Source organism: Falco naumanni, chromosome 8 (assembly GCF_017639655.2).
Source record: "Falco naumanni isolate bFalNau1 chromosome 8, bFalNau1.pat, whole genome shotgun sequence".
Taxonomy (NCBI): domain Eukaryota; kingdom Metazoa; phylum Chordata; class Aves; order Falconiformes; family Falconidae; genus Falco; species Falco naumanni.
This window is the reverse complement of record NC_054061.1, coordinates 18323153-18339426: the sequence shown is the minus strand read 5'-3', so window position 1 is coordinate 18339426 and position 16274 is coordinate 18323153. Positions and strand designations below refer to the sequence as shown.

Below are 16274 nucleotides of genomic sequence, written 5' to 3'. Positions count from 1 at the left end.
TTTCACCCACTTGAACAAGCACTTTTGATGACAAGTGGGCCAAGCGAAGAAGTGAAGACTATGTAGAAGTGTATGGAAGAGCACAGTAAAAGGGGTAAATGTCCCATCTTGGGGAATTCGCATAGCATTACACTAGTACTGATCAGACCTACTTCTATAATCAGGAATACTTCAATAGATTAATTTTTTATAAAATATAGGGCTACAGAAATGAAGCATTCTATATATTTTGTATTATAAAAAGCTTCCACTTACATAATTTTTAAAATATATTTTCACCGCTAACAGTATATTTGTAATATAGTATTTGATATAATAAAAATATATGCTTACTGGATGGGAGTGATGTAGCATTACGGCAGGGACTCTCCTTTCTGTGTGGTTTGAGCAGCTGGAAAAATTGGCTGTTCCCCTCCTTCCCTTGGTTTCTCAGCCATCAGCTACCTGGAGACTACAATGGCACTCTGGTGTGTTAGCTTTCTTAAGAGACTCCTGCAAAGCAGGCTCTGACATGTTCCTCATCTGAAAAACAATCTATTGGGCAAAATCCAACCCTGGAGTACATTTACTAAATGATTTTTTTTTTTAATTAGTAAAACAGAAAACAACAACAAAAAACCAACAACCAAACAACCCTGCACACCAATGCTCTATTTGGCATTAGTAAGGAAAGGGACTTGTACAAATCATGCAACTGCCTTGTAGGAAAAAAAAAGACTGTGCTATAGAAAACGTTAAACTACCCAAAGGGACATATGGGCCTAGCAGCTGATTCTGAGACTAATAACAACTAAGTAGTTCCCTACTAACTAAACTTAAAAGGCACTTTGTGGGTGCCAAGGTCTGTATGTGGAAACAGAGCTGCATCATCTGGGCCCTTTTCTGCACTGAGTAAAACTGGAAAGCTTAAATAAATACACAAAGTGGGCAACAGTTTATTGTAACACCCAATGGAAAAATACAGATGTTCCAATGATGAATGAAGGAAGCATGTCCAAACTACACCAAAAGGACCATAGCACATGACCATGGTGCTGCAGAGATACACACTGAAGAATCACTTGGTGTCCCACCATGTGCTGGGGCTGCAGAAGGTGCCTGAGACCAGAGCAGGTATTCCTCGTACTGTACCAGCCCTTACAAACCTGCCCAGTCTTGCAAGACCTTACCATCACTGAACAGGATTTGTTCTGTAGTTTAATATTTATATGTGCAACATGTTTTGCTCCTTTCTGTCTCACCCTGGCATGAAGATCCTCTGGTTAACGTGTTCAGGAAAAACTCCACCAAACTCAGAGTGGCGGCAGCACCAGTGCATGCGAGAGGAGAAGCGGGACCTCTGCAGAGCCATAGAATCACAGAATGGTTGAGGCTGGAACAGACTTATGAGATCACCTAGTTACAACCACCCTGCCGTGGGGGATTTTGGCTACACGGGCTGTCTGCTTAATGTCCTAGGTACATCTACTGTTCATATATATTTTTTTTTTTTTTTTTTTTTTTAAACAGACAGCCCTGGTAGATTTGCCTTTTGTCAAAGCAGATTAACGGCAACGCATTCATAAAATGTTTTGCCGTATGGTAGTATAGACTGAGCTTTTTACTTGCAATAGATGGCCGAGTAAGCTATCAACACGTGCTATCATATGTAATCAAGCTTGCTAGATTAAAAGCAGGACTTATGCCTAGCAAACAATGCTGTATATTACTCATTGAACTTTGAGCAGCAGTTCTCTCTTGTCAGGATTTTTTAAAATATTCACATGCTTCCAAAACGAAACAAAGGTCCACCGATGACTTGTGGGGAGAGGAGGTGGGATCGGCTGCATTCGGTTGCCATTTGGTTGAAGATGTCATACAAAATCCTCGCACACTGAACATGGCTGAATTGTAAAAAGCTTTCACCCAGAAAGGAGATCTTTGTTACACAGAAAGTCTCTGACTCCTTCAGCGCTTGCCAGACATGGTTACATCACGTTCTCAAAGAGCTGTAAGGATCGCATGATATTGTCGTCCTGAAAGCAATGAGAAGGTATTTTCATAAAACCAGCATTGACAAGCACAACTCTAACTTTGTGTGGCACAAGAGGGGCTCTGCACCTGCTACTGCAGGCAACAGCCCTGCTTTCGTAATGCTTTACACCCACGATGAGCAGGAATTGATTCAGTGATCGGGGCCTGATTCAGCAAAGCAGTCTCTTTCTTTGGCGCCTGAGGTGGTTTGAGGCACACAAGCACAGGATCTCCTCACAAGCCTGACATTCAGCGTAGGCTGTGCTTTACTGCAGAAAACCAAACACCAGCATTGAGCTGGTGACTGTACTGAACCCTCAGACTTCAGTGCCCAGCTGCATTTCATTGATCCTGAATATACAAATATGTACTTAGCCAATACGCTTCAAAAATCCAAACCAAACTGCAGATTTTGAACTGATAAGCAAGCTGCCTTGAAGGACCTCTTGATCCCACAAATACAACCAGCTCAAATCCAAAACACATGCAATCTCAGCCCCTTCAGGGTTCCAGGTCCAAATGAGAAAGTTGGAGACACACAAGGGAAATCCTGGAACAGTTTCTTATGAATTCTCAAAATTGTACTTTGAGGTAATAACCAGAGTAATATTCAAAAGCATAATGATGATTTCCCCCCGCCCCCCAGGAATTCAGTCATTCCAAGAGTTAGAATAACTGTTTGGCTGTAACATGAAAATTTTCGACACTGAGCAACTTAGAGGAATGAGATGCGACAGATATCTTATTTTGAGGCTGCATCCATCTATCTCACTTCTAACACAGTTTGGTGGGTACTAGTACAAGATATCACCTTGCATGAGAAACCAATCATCCTCTCCAAAGCAGTGCTAGGAGTTCACAGCCCATGAGCCATATCCTCAGAAATGGCAGTGGTAAGGACCATAGTGCACTTGGTTTGATTTTCATAAAGAAAAAAGCCAAGACACCGTAGCTTTGCAGGGTTTGCTCCCATCTGACAGGGAACCATACATGTCAGTGCATCAGTCTGCACAGCTCCTAGTGCAAGATGTCAACAGAGGGAACCAAACCCAAACCAGGGCAGAGGATTAAATAAACTGTAACAGAAGTAAAGCAAAGCTGCTTCAATAATGAGACAACTAATCATACACATGTATCTAGGCAAATTATGAATGTGAAGAAAAATACACAACACAAATGATCAAATTAAAGACAAGGCCAAAAATAAGCTGAGCAATCAGGAGGGACCAAGAACGAATTAACTGCAAAAAATTAGCCTAGTATTGTGCATCTGCTAACAGGGATCTTGCCACCTCATGTCCTTGACTGAGAAGTAATCTGGGTGTTGCCAGAGCCAGACTCAACACAGAAACAGTGGGAAGCCAGCCCAGCCCTCCACAGCGAGCATCTTCCCATCGCTTGGGTATGGAGGAGTGCAGGGAAGGCTTTTTCAGGGTAAGTGAAGTACAGAGGAGGGCTGGTATGCAATTATTAGCACCAATGTAAACTTTCTAAAATGTAGAGGTCCTTATCGTACTGATTAAATATTAGAGAGATCTCTGAGCAAACATTCACATAGTTAATTACAGTCTAAGCCAACAGACACTTGGCAATTACATGTTAATGCAGATGCTTGGTTTGGTGCCAGTGCTAAAAATATCAGCAAATATTTGTTACAACCAATCTACCATAAGGAATTTGCAAAGAGGCAGCCTATTTCCAAACCAGAAATAAATAAATAAAAATCATTGCTATGATGGACAGCACTTGCTTTTAATGTTTGACCATGAAAACATCAACTGGTTTTATAAGTCAGTGCTGTAATTACAAAACTTTGAGAGACCTTTGGCTCTAGGCAGCTCCAGCAACATGGTACCTGCTCATGATACCCAGGGGCAGCGCACAGAGATAATATCAGCCTCAACCCCCACCCCTCAAAAAAAACCCAACCCCAAAATGAGGATGTTTAAGAGCATTATGGGTGTTCTCTAGAGTTACCTGCTTGTCTATAGAATCAGGTACTTCACTCAAGAAAACAAAAGCACTGCCAACAAAGAGGCCCTCTCCCATGATCAGCCTGAACCTACTTTGCTGTTTCTGTCACAGGCTTCACAGAGCACCACCAGAAACTCAGTCTTGAAGCTGTTATTTTCACAGAGCGAAGGAAACCTGGGATCCTGAGCAGCATCTTGCTGAAGTTTGTTCAAAGGGAAAGCAAACACTGTGGCATGAGCTAGACCTTTCATTGCAGTTATAATTTTGTCCTTACCTCTTGACATGATTCAATAAACTCATCTAAAGTTACAACACCATCTTTGTTTTTATCCATTTTCTGCAAAATAAAACACAAAAAAATTGTTTCCATAGATAACACTGCACTTATATCTTAGTTGATACAACCTGAATAAACCGAGAGCACTTCACAAGCTTAGATTACAGACTAAGTGTCATTGGTTAAGTTTGCCAATTGCTAAGGACTTCTTTACTCCAGTGTTTGAAGGACTTTTGTTGCGGTCACCTCAAACTATTCCTTCTTTGACATACACAGCAACCTCTGCTCTAATGGCAACATTTATTTATTCACTGCTTCACCAGCCAACACCCATATTCCTGTCTTTCTTTATGGGCAGTTCAGAAAGAAATGCAGAGGGGCTGCAACATGGGTAGAGGTTTCAGACCTGCTGGATGTGGCAGCTCCCAATGAAAAAAGTTGGGCTAAGAGACAAATGAGACACCTTTGGAGCCAGGAAATCAGCAGACACTGTAGCGTTAGGCTGAACGGCTGCTAGAGTTTACTTTGGAATATATAGTGGGGCATAGGATTGAACCTGGGGCTAACTTTACAGTAAAGTATATTGGTGCATAGCTCAAGTATTAAGAAAATACACATCAAAAATCAAGTACCTGGAAGAATATTTCTACATGCTGCCTTGGTGCATCTTCCTTGAGCACTGGATACGTGTACTTTCCCATCATATCATAAATTGCCTTTACGATATCCATCATTTCCTGCAGCAGTGGCATGCCAGCACAAACACAAAAGGACAATTAATAGAAATGGTAGCACATTTCTTTCTTTTACTGCCCTTTTCTTTACCCTCCTTCTCCTATTACAAAACAGCAGAGAGAATGCTGATACATGTGCATGAAGGCATATCATCACACACAAGTTCATCTATAAAAAGCATGTGCTTCTTTCTGGCTGTGCCATGACTTTGCCACAGCCGTGTTGGAGGCTCCTGCAGTGCCCACTCCCCTGCCCTGGCCAGGCAGCACTGTGGGATGTGTGCTGTGACACGGCAGCTGCTGGGGACAGTGCTGGGCTGCAAGTGGCATGCTCAGCCCTGAGCACTGTGGCACCAACCTTGTCCCACAGCCTCCTCCTGGGCCAGGGACCTTCATGGCAGTCACTGTGAACCCAGCCCTTCTCCACACCTTCCACAAACTGCCACACAACTCCATGACCAGTGGCAGCAACCACAAACCCTCCAGTACGCACAATAGTTTTGAGAAGATAGATGAGGATGTATTTGCAAAATATTCAAGGTTACCATACTCAAAACCAAGGCTTCCCACAAAGGGAACAAGCAATACCAGGTAAGAAGATAAAACCCAAATGATAATGTAGAATTTGGGAGCGGTGCTGGAGGCGAGCCCATACCATACCTCCCAGTGCAGCCAGAACCCCCTTGAACTTCACTGAGTAGCTATTGCCACCATTCCCTTCACAAAGGTTGTGTTGTTTGTAGCTGTAACTATGATCTTGCTCCTAGCTGAAGCAATCCGTTAAAGGCACTATAACATAGGAAAATATGTCTACAAAATCATGCAATATAGGATTGCTGTGCACTTAATGCTCAAGTCCAGTCTGATTTGCATTTAGTTAGCTGCATGTAAAATTAATTGTGCTCTGCAACAGAAACCAGTCAGCTCTCTTCAGAAGTCAACCACATTTGTCAGATACAGCCTTACCTCCTTGTTTATATAGCCATCCTTATTTATGTCATACAGATTAAACGTCCATCTCAGCTTTTCATGAACAGTTCCCCGCAACAGAATGGACAATGCCATCACAAAATCCTGGTTTGAGGCAGAGAGAAGCATGAATTTTCATAACAGCCTTTTCTAAGTCATTTTCTTTATATAATGCTAGTCAAAAGACTTATCTTGTTAGGATAGAGCATATGGTTATCAATCTCTTCTGACTTCCTTTTCCAAAAATATGTCCTCTCTGACGACTCAATGGATGTAGCATCTGCTAAGATGAATTGAGTACTGTCACACTAATAAACGTGTATGAGGTAACCAGGAAAATCAAAAAAGTCCTCAAGTACTCAACTGCAGCCAGTGTAAAAGCCAAGCTTATGATACGGGTTAGGCAGCTTGGCAAGGCCAGAGGGGCAGGAAGGCCTAACCGGTGCTGCAGCCATAAACTCTACTAGTCCTGAGGTAAGGGTTGTGAAACCAGCATGGGACTAAGAGCAGATCCAGTCCAAGACAGACGTAGATCCTGAAGGCAATAGGAGAGTGGCTGCTCTGGCTCCTCGGACTTGCCAGGAGAAGCGCAGCATGCTCAAGGCCAGAAGCTGGGACACCCATCCAAATCTGTCATATTTTAAACACTGCACAAACATAAGCATAGCAAAACATGTCTGGTTTTTAAGCACTGCCAAGATACTCCAGTGGCCATTCCCCTCCTAGAAATGTTCTGCTACAAGGAAGAGTCACTCGGATTGCCACTGCCTGGTTAAACACAGCTGGACTCTAACTGTGGAAATAGGAGCTGCTGCTTTCTTACATCCTCACCTAGGGTGCTGGTGAAGGAGGAAAATCCAGCATTTTTTCTGTGCCCACCTTACAAGAGATGGAGAGATCCCACACTCCTCAAAACACAGGGAGCTGCAGGTTTTTTTCTCTGGCAAAATCTGTCAGATTTGACCAGATGCAATCCCACCACTAATTACTCAGCCTGGGACACAGCATTTCAATTGTATTTTTTGTTTACAGTAGAGTTCTTGCTTTCTGTAGCTTTGATTTATTGTTTACACTGCATGGTGGCTCAAGCACTGTAAATAGCATTGCCCCAGGGATTTATTAGTGCAGGCAGGGCTTCAAGATAACAGAGCTATACAGTTCCTGACACCTCATCTAATGTACTTAGTCCTTCCTATGCTATCTCCATTAGCTCTGCATGGGGCTGTGCATCACCTCTTAGAAATCTTTGCTCCTTTTTGCCAAGGCTCAGAGGAATTTGAATTTGCTGAACAACACAAAAAATGGGACAGAATGCTTATGTTTGACAGCTGCTAAAGAAACAGGTTTGCCAGAAAGAAAAGCTCAGCACTTTTTTTTTTTTTTTTTTTTTTTAAATACTTATCTAAGCATTTCCTTTTCTCTCAGTCTGCTTAGGTTTCTGGAAGCCTCTAACTACTGAGTAGCTGCCATATGCAAAACTCCCACTGCAGCCACTGCTACAGACATGCACGTATACATATGATAACAATCCTATTTTACATTTGGTAAATGAAAAAATTGTTCAGTCCATTTGAAATTACCAGAGTACTTGTCCATTTGACAGCAAAGGCAAGACTGCCTATGATTTCTGGTTTTATGATCACAGTAAACTGTCTTCAAAACTATGAAGTTCATCCTCCAGAAGTCTATGACTTAACAAATCCCTTTGCTGCACTCCTAGTTATGTTGTGAGCTTGAAGTATGGCTATGTGTAGCGATAGCCACAGGCCTTTTAGTTAAAGGGTGGATTTAGTTTCCATTGGACACCAAGTATCCGAGATGCTTGTTCAATATATCAAATAAGCTTAATCCCCCCATATTCCAGGAACATACATGTATAACAACTTAATCATGCAATACATGATGACTGCAGAAGACGCAAGATGGCTTTCCTTTGGCATCCAAATTATCTGTGCCACTTATCTCTTTTTATATGGGACTGTCCTTGACCACTCGTCTCTGCTACATAATCTTTCTCCCTGTGATACTAACATGATCTATATGTTTCTGTAGTGAAAGAAAATATGTAACTCCATCTGCATGAACTAAAGTGAAATACACTTTAAATTATCAACTAATTCTAGACTGAAACCTCTGGCCCATAATCCAGCAAGTCCTTACAATGAAGGGTGGATGGAAAAGCTTAAAAACCACAAAACTGAGAAAGGGGCAAATAAGGATGCAAAACAATTACCTCAAACTTCACTGAGCCATTTTGTGCAGTGTCAAATGCGTTAAAGAGATAATGTGCATACATGCTAGCATCTGAAAAACACAAAGTGCACTGATTGGTACAACAGTTCATTTTACACTAATGGCTCTAAACAACATTCATGAGCTTATTTTCCTTTTGTACAAAACCCAGCCTTGTAGCATTGCCAGATATTCTACGAACTAGTAAATGTTAACATTGACTTGCATAATCCCCACGCCCTCCCTTATAACAGCCTTGAAATGTAAAAGCTTTTATTACAGTAGAAATGATTTGGATTATGGGGCTGTACTTGAAAGAACAAGCAAACCAAAAAAACCCACCCAAGAGTGCCTCTGGGGCAAACGGAGTATTAGCTCTGGTGGGAAATGCAGCAAAAGTACCAGAGAGGGATTGCAGCATGTGTGCTTCCCTCCTCTACCTTTTTGCTTTGTGTGGGATATGGCAGAGATCCTCAGGGACCTCCCAACTTCAGAAGGGTCTAGTCCCAGTAACTTGAGTTTGGCCCATGTCTGTTAAAGAGCAATGTCTTCAGAGGCATATTTTTTGAATCAAACTGCTGGTTTTAGAAAATCTTTTCTATTGACCGCAGTTTCTACAGCCACATGAAGGATGGCTGCTCACTGGGAAGAGCAGTAATGGTATGCAGAAGAAAATCAAATAGGTGTTTGACCTTAAGACCTTCACTGGCCTGTTCTCTGCTCTGCAGGCAACTCACATTGCTCTTTGTATTACTAAAGCCCAACTTTTCAAGATGGAAGCAACTGACATTATTTTCCTTCAATTATTCATTGATATTCCAGCAACCACACATTTTTTTGGTCTCTTCTATTCTTTGCCTCTAACAAACAGCATTGGTCAAGCCTGAGTCTTCATACTCAGCACATGGGTATTGAGGGGAAGCCTGGTGCCCTGGGCTATGCAGGCAGTCAGGTGGAATGATCCAGCATCTCTTTACTCTGGTCTCTAGGAAATGATGAAATATTTTCTCATAATTCAAATCCAGAAAAGTCTAACTCCACAGAAAAATCAAATACTCAAAGTTACTGTCATCCATAAGGACAGCATACGCTGGGCTGTAGGAAAAAATAATTGTCTACTACATTTTTAAGAAAAGGATTCTGAAATAAAACAGCTCCAGAAGAAAACCATAGAATTACTTATGGGAGAGTCCTACTAAAAGCTTCTATTAAGCTAAACAAACAACAAACTAAACATACTAAATTAGAGGTATGATGTACATTAAGAAATATTACATCACTAGTATCATTTGATGACAGATTAAAAAAAAATGAAATCATGTCAAGGTTAGGAGTCCTATGTAAAAAAAATATCACAAGCCTGGGATGACAGTGCACAAAGTTTTTATAATTCAGAGCTACTTTACTACCTCTGGGATGTACAAGTTTATCTGTACAGAGAGCCATAAAAGTGAAAAAATCTCTGAGGAATCTGAACTCTCACATTTATGATGCTAATGTTCTACAAACAGTTTGGAAACCAAGTGAAAGAAAACAGTGTAAAATACAAAATAACATCTGCTGTTAAACTGATTTATTATTAAGCACGGTTTTACTACCATCATCATTAACCAAGGGAGAATCACATTTCAAGGGAATGAGACACACAAAAAAAGGCAAGTATTTGTCAGCCTTAGTAGAGGGGAAAAAAGTTATTTATCCATGAAAAGAAGTTTCTGTGCCTGGTTGTTTTTCGTACATGGGAAGGAAGGAGTCATCTGAGGTGTGTCACTTAAACAAGCTAGTTGGGATAAATAGTTCCTTGGACTTACTGGAACTTAGGTTGAAAATACAAAACACATCCAGAAACACGTTAAGATTATAAAAACTGAAATTTTTGCATCTTTGTTAAAAAAAATTGACTAGTTGCTTTTTATAACAAAACCAAAAGCAACCACAATATTAATTAAGTCCATATTGAAAGTTAATGTAAACTTTTTCTAGGTGCACAGTTTTGAGATCACATGCATTGTAAAACATAACCATACCGTGTTTTATCTTGACGTTTAGTTGAAAACCCACTTGTTAATGACTTAAAGTAAACGCACACATACACTCTTGCAGAAACGTCAGTCACCATTTCACAAAGAGTGTGCTCTGCAGAGTGGAACATATCTAGGAAAGCCTTGCACACTGAATCTTTTACTAAAAAGCCACTTAAAACCATGGCTCATTTCTTTCAATTTGAGAACAGTATCCCATTAGGATCATACTGACTTCGAAAAGCATAATTCTTGATGTGTTTAAAAGGCAAGAACATACCTTATTTGAGAAGTTTAATACAATATTTTAATATTCCAATACGTGACATGACCCTGCCTAAGTCACACAAACACCAAAAATTACCTTTTCAGGTAGCTAGGAGTTCAGACATCAATTAAGAACTGCTTTAAGAATTTTAGGGAGGTTTTGATTAATTTGCAGGCAAAAAATGAGGTCTGGGACTCTTCTGAGCTAGATACTACATGCACAGCAGTCCAAGCAGGGAAGCAAGACACACTGAAGGGAAATGATTTAGCTTTCTGCCATCCAGAAAGTCAGGATACGCACACACACACCCCCCCACACCCCCCCCCCCCCAAATCCCATTTCTATTTTGGACTTGGGGAATAAAAAGCTGACAGCTAGGGACAACATTTAATGTGGGTTTGTCAATATTCTTGTGACATAACTATTCAAAGGTCCTAACTTAATTTTATTACCTTGATGTTTGTGTTTCTGTTTAGGATCCTGCAAAGCTTAAGCTCAATTCACATTTCTTACACAGATTATCTGAAGTAGTTTTGCAGCCAGCTAGCAGTAATGGGTGTTAAGGCATGCTTCAGTAAACCTGCCGGACACAAAGTACTCTGCTTACCTCCATGAGGAAAAAACTGTGCATAGATCTGTTTGAATGTTTCTTCATTAACAACCCCACTAGGACATTCCTGTTAGAAAACCAAAAAAGAAAGAAAGAAAGAAAGAAAGAAAAAAGTAAAAACACAGCTCTGTAAAGGTTCATTTGCAAAACTCTAGAAGCCCGAAGAGAACAATTAAACAAATCACATTCCTGTTCTCACAGTGCTTTGGATGCATAGGCTATGCAGCTGAAGAAATTAAAATAATTCAGACTGCAGTTTCATCTTAAGCATCTCATAGACTTGGTTCACCATTATTGACGTTTCTAATAGTGTTTTCAGCAGTGTTTGATCACTGTTTTATAGGACGGCCTAGAAAGGCAGCTCATGCCTTCTGTCATATGAAGCTTTTATCTAATAATTACAAATAATGTCAGTGCCAGCTAACACTTCCCTGTCCGATGCCTCCACATATACGAATACATTAACTCTCAGCAGACGACTGTAGCCAGATACCTGTCACCAGCTCCATGGAAGCTAATGGCACATACTATACCAGTAAGCCCTTACAAACAAGCATTAGTTTTAGGCTGAAAACTATTAGATAATTTTTAACCTGTTTATCTTCTTAGTCTTCCATACACTTCTACGAAACCAGACTGTGCCCATGCAAATTTTCTATAGCTGGCAGCCTGTGGGGTTATTTTATTTTTAAGCTCTGGTACTGGAATGTAAGGAATTTCGCTTTTGGTTGCTTCAGATAAGGGCAAACAATTAGGAGGACGGAGGCAGATTTTCTGCCCTGAACTTCCTGCCCTAGTAACTAACTAGCTCCATGGGGTGGCATTCAGGGAGGGAAAAGGGGATCTCTGCCTGGAGGACTTCGCTACAGCTGAGCAAAATCCAAGCTGCTATGGTAGTCTGGGATAGAAGGTGCTCCCTGGGCACATTTGCAGAGTCTAGACAGCACCCATGAAGAGGGAGACCTGGCAGGTATGAGGAGCTGGGCCCCCAGGGGCTTTATACCCTGGTAAGTGATATCTGGACTGATGCCCTCAGATCTTACCCAGCAGGATGCAGGGCCACAGGCAATGGAAGAGATGGGTGAAAAACAGCACAAGAATTGTCTGTCTTGTGAGTCCTATTTCCTTACTTTCGACTCTTCTTTTTTTCCCCATCTTAAACTACTTGGGCAATTCAAGTAAAGTTCAAGAGCAAATTTAGCTTGGCTATGGTGCTTTACCAGTCTCCCCACCAGCTCAGTGCTGTTATAACATGTGTTTGAGTATCACAGCGAGCCTCAGGCACTGCTATCTGACTACATGCAGGTTTCAGTTATATAAAATATTCCCCAGTTGATGACACTCTTCCTCACAGATTTGCCTATCAACCAATTTTGAAAATGAAACCAGAGCAAACCAATAAAATAACCATGGCACTGATCCTTATTCACAGAGCACAGAATCATAGCCACAGAGAAGCCAGCTTTCTCCCACATTCAGGAATTACCATCTGGCAGAGACACCACAGGTCTGTCCTCCGCTGCAAGCGTTTGACTCCATTCACAGCAATGTAAATTCCTCAGCGCCAGCTGAGGCAGTGTGTCACACAGAGGGAAAAGGGAGCAAGAGCACTTCACTCCTGGTAAAAGATGCTGAAGATGGATTATCTCGAGTTGGCTAATGCAGTGTCTCACAAAACTGGTGCATATATCTTGGTTTGATACTTACAATTAAGCTGAACGCCAGATTTGGGATCAAGAAAGTTCATCAGTTACTGGCAGTATACTCTCTTCATGCAGTCCACTTTCTGTGTCACACTGACTGCTGTCTCATTTTAATACATGTCCTTCTGCAAGGAGTTTCACAGGTCTATAGCCCTTTGCACAAGGAATCACCAGCTTTCAATTTTCGGAACCTGACTCCTACCACCTTGCCTGATAGCCCTGAATTCCTGTAATAGAACGAGCAAGCAGTTGATCCCAAGGCTTTTTCTACCTGCTACTTGTGATTCTGTGGATCTTTCCTTTGTTATCTCTTTTCCAGGATGAAGCATCCCACCTTGAAAAGCACAGAAGGAACTGAGCATCCTTTGACTGCTGCTTCTCTGCATCTCCTAACCTCTCTATAACTCTGTGCTTGGTCTGGATTTCATTAAAGAGCAGTCTCGGGAGTGCGTATGGTGGTCCTAGTCAAGTTTGCAAAGCAGGGCAGGCACCAGTACTGCTATAGTTACTCACTGCTGGCAGCCTGGAGCTTCCATAGACACACACACACATTGCATGTTACACTCTGCTCTGCAGATCCAAGACAGACAAATGCTTATTCTGGTAGCATTACAGGTTGTTGAATTTGAGATGAGTAAACTTGGGAAGTCTAAGGAAATCCCTTTGAACTGGTGACACAAAAAGCTGGAGGAAGATTCAAGTCTATGCCTTATTTATTGATGAGTTCTTTAGGTACCTTTTAAGAACAAAAAGGACTTTGACAGGAAATTCTTCCACTATGACAAGCCTATAAAGGAAAAAAGGCATTTTTTCCAAGCCTCTAATCTGCCAGCATCACCCACTGCTTATGTGCATTCACTAAACCATGGAACAGGACAGAACTAACAAGAGAAATCACTTCATCCTGTGCAAGTCATGGAAGGAGAGCAAGGAGGGGTACCTCAGGTGACAACGAGGTAGTTCCTTAATCACATACCTGTTTGCTATTGAAATTAGAGTGATTAGATCTAAGTTCATTGCTCCAATGCAGAAGAAATCCTGCTGTCTTCTACCCACCATCTGGGTAGAAAACCATCAGCAATTTGGGAGAGATTTGAGCTAACTAAAGGATAATTTATTCCTTGAAAAGCCCTGCAGTTATCTTGTACTCTGTGTCTTCATGTCCTGACAACTGCTGTTCCACTGGTTATGTTTAATAAAACCCAAATCTGGCACTGTGGTCTTGACCTCTCTGCAGCTGCCCCTTCTCCAGTGTCAGGATTCAAGGACTGTTCCACAGCGAGGGGATAAACAGACTAACTGGGGTACCCAAAGCCAGCAGCTGCAGAACCAGATCTTGTTTTTTCATTTATAGACAGAACTAACAAAACTTTCTAATTCTGTACAGCAAAATTCCTAGTTAGAGGAGTATCCTCAAAATGTTCCAAAGCTCCTCATAAAACAGCCATTGCCTGGTTTCTTTGTCATGAGAAAAGTGGTTACTTTTTCATCTGTCCATGCCACTTCCAATAAGCTAGAAATCACTAAAAGACGAATAATTGATAGAAGGTAACAGCTACCATAGAAGTATTCTCCCAAAGTTCATGTTTCCTAAAGCCTGTATTTTGATGTACATTAAATAAATAATCTGATTACATTAAATAAATAATCTGATCTTTATTTATGGTATCTTTTAATTACAGGTCAGACCAAGAACCTTATCAACAGCCATTTTTGGGTAGAAATTTTCTCCTTGGTCACTGCAGCACTACTGTTCCAAGATCCACACTGGGCCTTTGCAGAACTTCAAATTGTCATTCTTTTTAAAACTAAACCTAGCAGAGCACACCATCCTTTCCAGCATAGAGCTACTGGACAAGCACACTAAGTGCAGACGTATTTCTTTCTCTCATCTTGATAAATACAACCATTATATTCACTAAGAACCATCACTACACATGCTTAAAGATAGATTATGAATGTAGGGACTGATCATTATTTTCTCTATACTTTCCACAGTCGCAGAGTCCCTTGTGTCTCTTCTATGCTATATTAATAGCCTGTGTTTATTAAGAGCTCCAGACCACCTCTAGCAACCCTGCGAATGAAGAGTAAGTCTGCAAAGGGCAGGCTGCTGCAGCACACGGTCTCCTCACAGAGGCATGGTCTCCTGTAGCCGTTTTGGCCATTGTGCCTGATTAAATTTCCTGAATTTCCACATGATCCTTATTGCTTCTGATGCTCCATCTGGAAGCCAAATGAAAGTTTGCATCAAACCTCCAGGAGTGCTGGGGAGAGGCAGTGCTGACATTGATCAGCCTGTTTGGCTTTCCATAACTGGATTGGTTTCAGCCACATATGCTACTACCAATTCATTTGCACTTAATTGATCACAGTTTTGTTTTTACAAGAGCCAAATAATGCTCAAGAGGCCTCATTAGTGCTATAGTACTACTTAATTCAGCTGACTCAAAAGAAATCTCTCTTGTGGAAAGGAGCAGGTAAGCTTAGCATCATTTTAAATTCCACTGAAGATAACAAAAGGTTTACTCATTCAAGAAAAATTTCTTGGCAGTATGAAAAAGCACTGCCCTTCACCATAACATGTGTAAGGCCTTCCTTCAGTGGTAGGGGGCTAGATTTCAGGCAATCACCTCATTTCTTTAACTTACAAATTCTTTTAAAATGTCTAACAAAAACAGTAAACATGTTTTGTATTGTCATGCACAGAAACAACCCCTCATTTTCAGAAAGTTAACTATGGAGCGTTGACACTGACCCCGCGAGTCATGCATTTGAATGTGCCCTCTCAGGCTTCTTTTAAAATACTAAACCATAAAGAAGCTGAATCCACATTAAAAACCCAAAACAAAAAACCAACAAAAAACCTCCAACCAAAAAGAAGGCAAGCAGAAGTTGCACTTGCTGGGCTTTCTTCTGCTGGAATTGGAAATTAACTTCATAGATTGCTTTCAAAGATGTGCAATGCGGACAAGCAGGGATCAGGAGGGGAACTGGAGCTAAACAAGAGCTGCCTATCAGACTGTTCTCAGCTAACTTGGCCATAACATGAAAAGGAGTACTGTGGGGAGGTCACATTTTGCTAAACTAGAGGTATTAAGTTAGCTGACTACAGACAAACTAACGTATTCTCCTTCAGGATGCACAATCCAGATTTGCATCTCTAAGCACTCATGCATCCCATGGATTTTGTTGCCCTTACTATATTCTCCCAATTTGGAGATATTTTGGGGATTATTAAAAGTATCAGAACATTTCTACCTTGCTTGTACTGCTTGCTTTAATGTCCAAACCCCATGAGTTGTTACAGATTATTGCATCTCATACTACACTCCATTACAGATTTGCTAGAATATTCACATTAAAGTAAGATATGTCTCCAACAGCCCCTCAGTTATTTGGGTTGCGCCTGTTTTCTGATTTAGTATTAGAAAATTATCCCTTGCAGCTAACAACCATTTCCCTAAGAACAC

The 16274-nt window shown here is 41.1% G+C and overlaps 1 protein-coding gene across 4 annotated transcripts in view; it reads right to left on the bottom strand.

Moving 5' to 3' along the window:
* Nucleotides 1-1734: 1734 nt before the first annotated feature.
* Nucleotides 1735-16274, bottom strand: part of KCNIP1 (potassium voltage-gated channel interacting protein 1) — a 435639-nt gene continuing 421099 nt past the window's right edge. For all 4 annotated transcript variants that reach the window (XM_040604354.1, XM_040604355.1, XM_040604353.1 and 1 more), the window contains exons 3-8: nucleotides 11096-11165; nucleotides 8201-8271; nucleotides 5965-6072; nucleotides 4897-5001; nucleotides 4262-4324; nucleotides 1735-2015 (exon numbers count right to left, since the gene is read on the bottom strand). In XM_040604354.1, coding sequence (XP_040460288.1) covers nucleotides 1968-2015; nucleotides 4262-4324; nucleotides 4897-5001; nucleotides 5965-6072; nucleotides 8201-8271; nucleotides 11096-11165 — 465 coding nt within the window. In that variant the 3' untranslated portion in view covers nucleotides 1735-1967. The remainder of the gene's footprint in view (nucleotides 2016-4261; nucleotides 4325-4896; nucleotides 5002-5964; nucleotides 6073-8200; nucleotides 8272-11095; nucleotides 11166-16274) is intronic.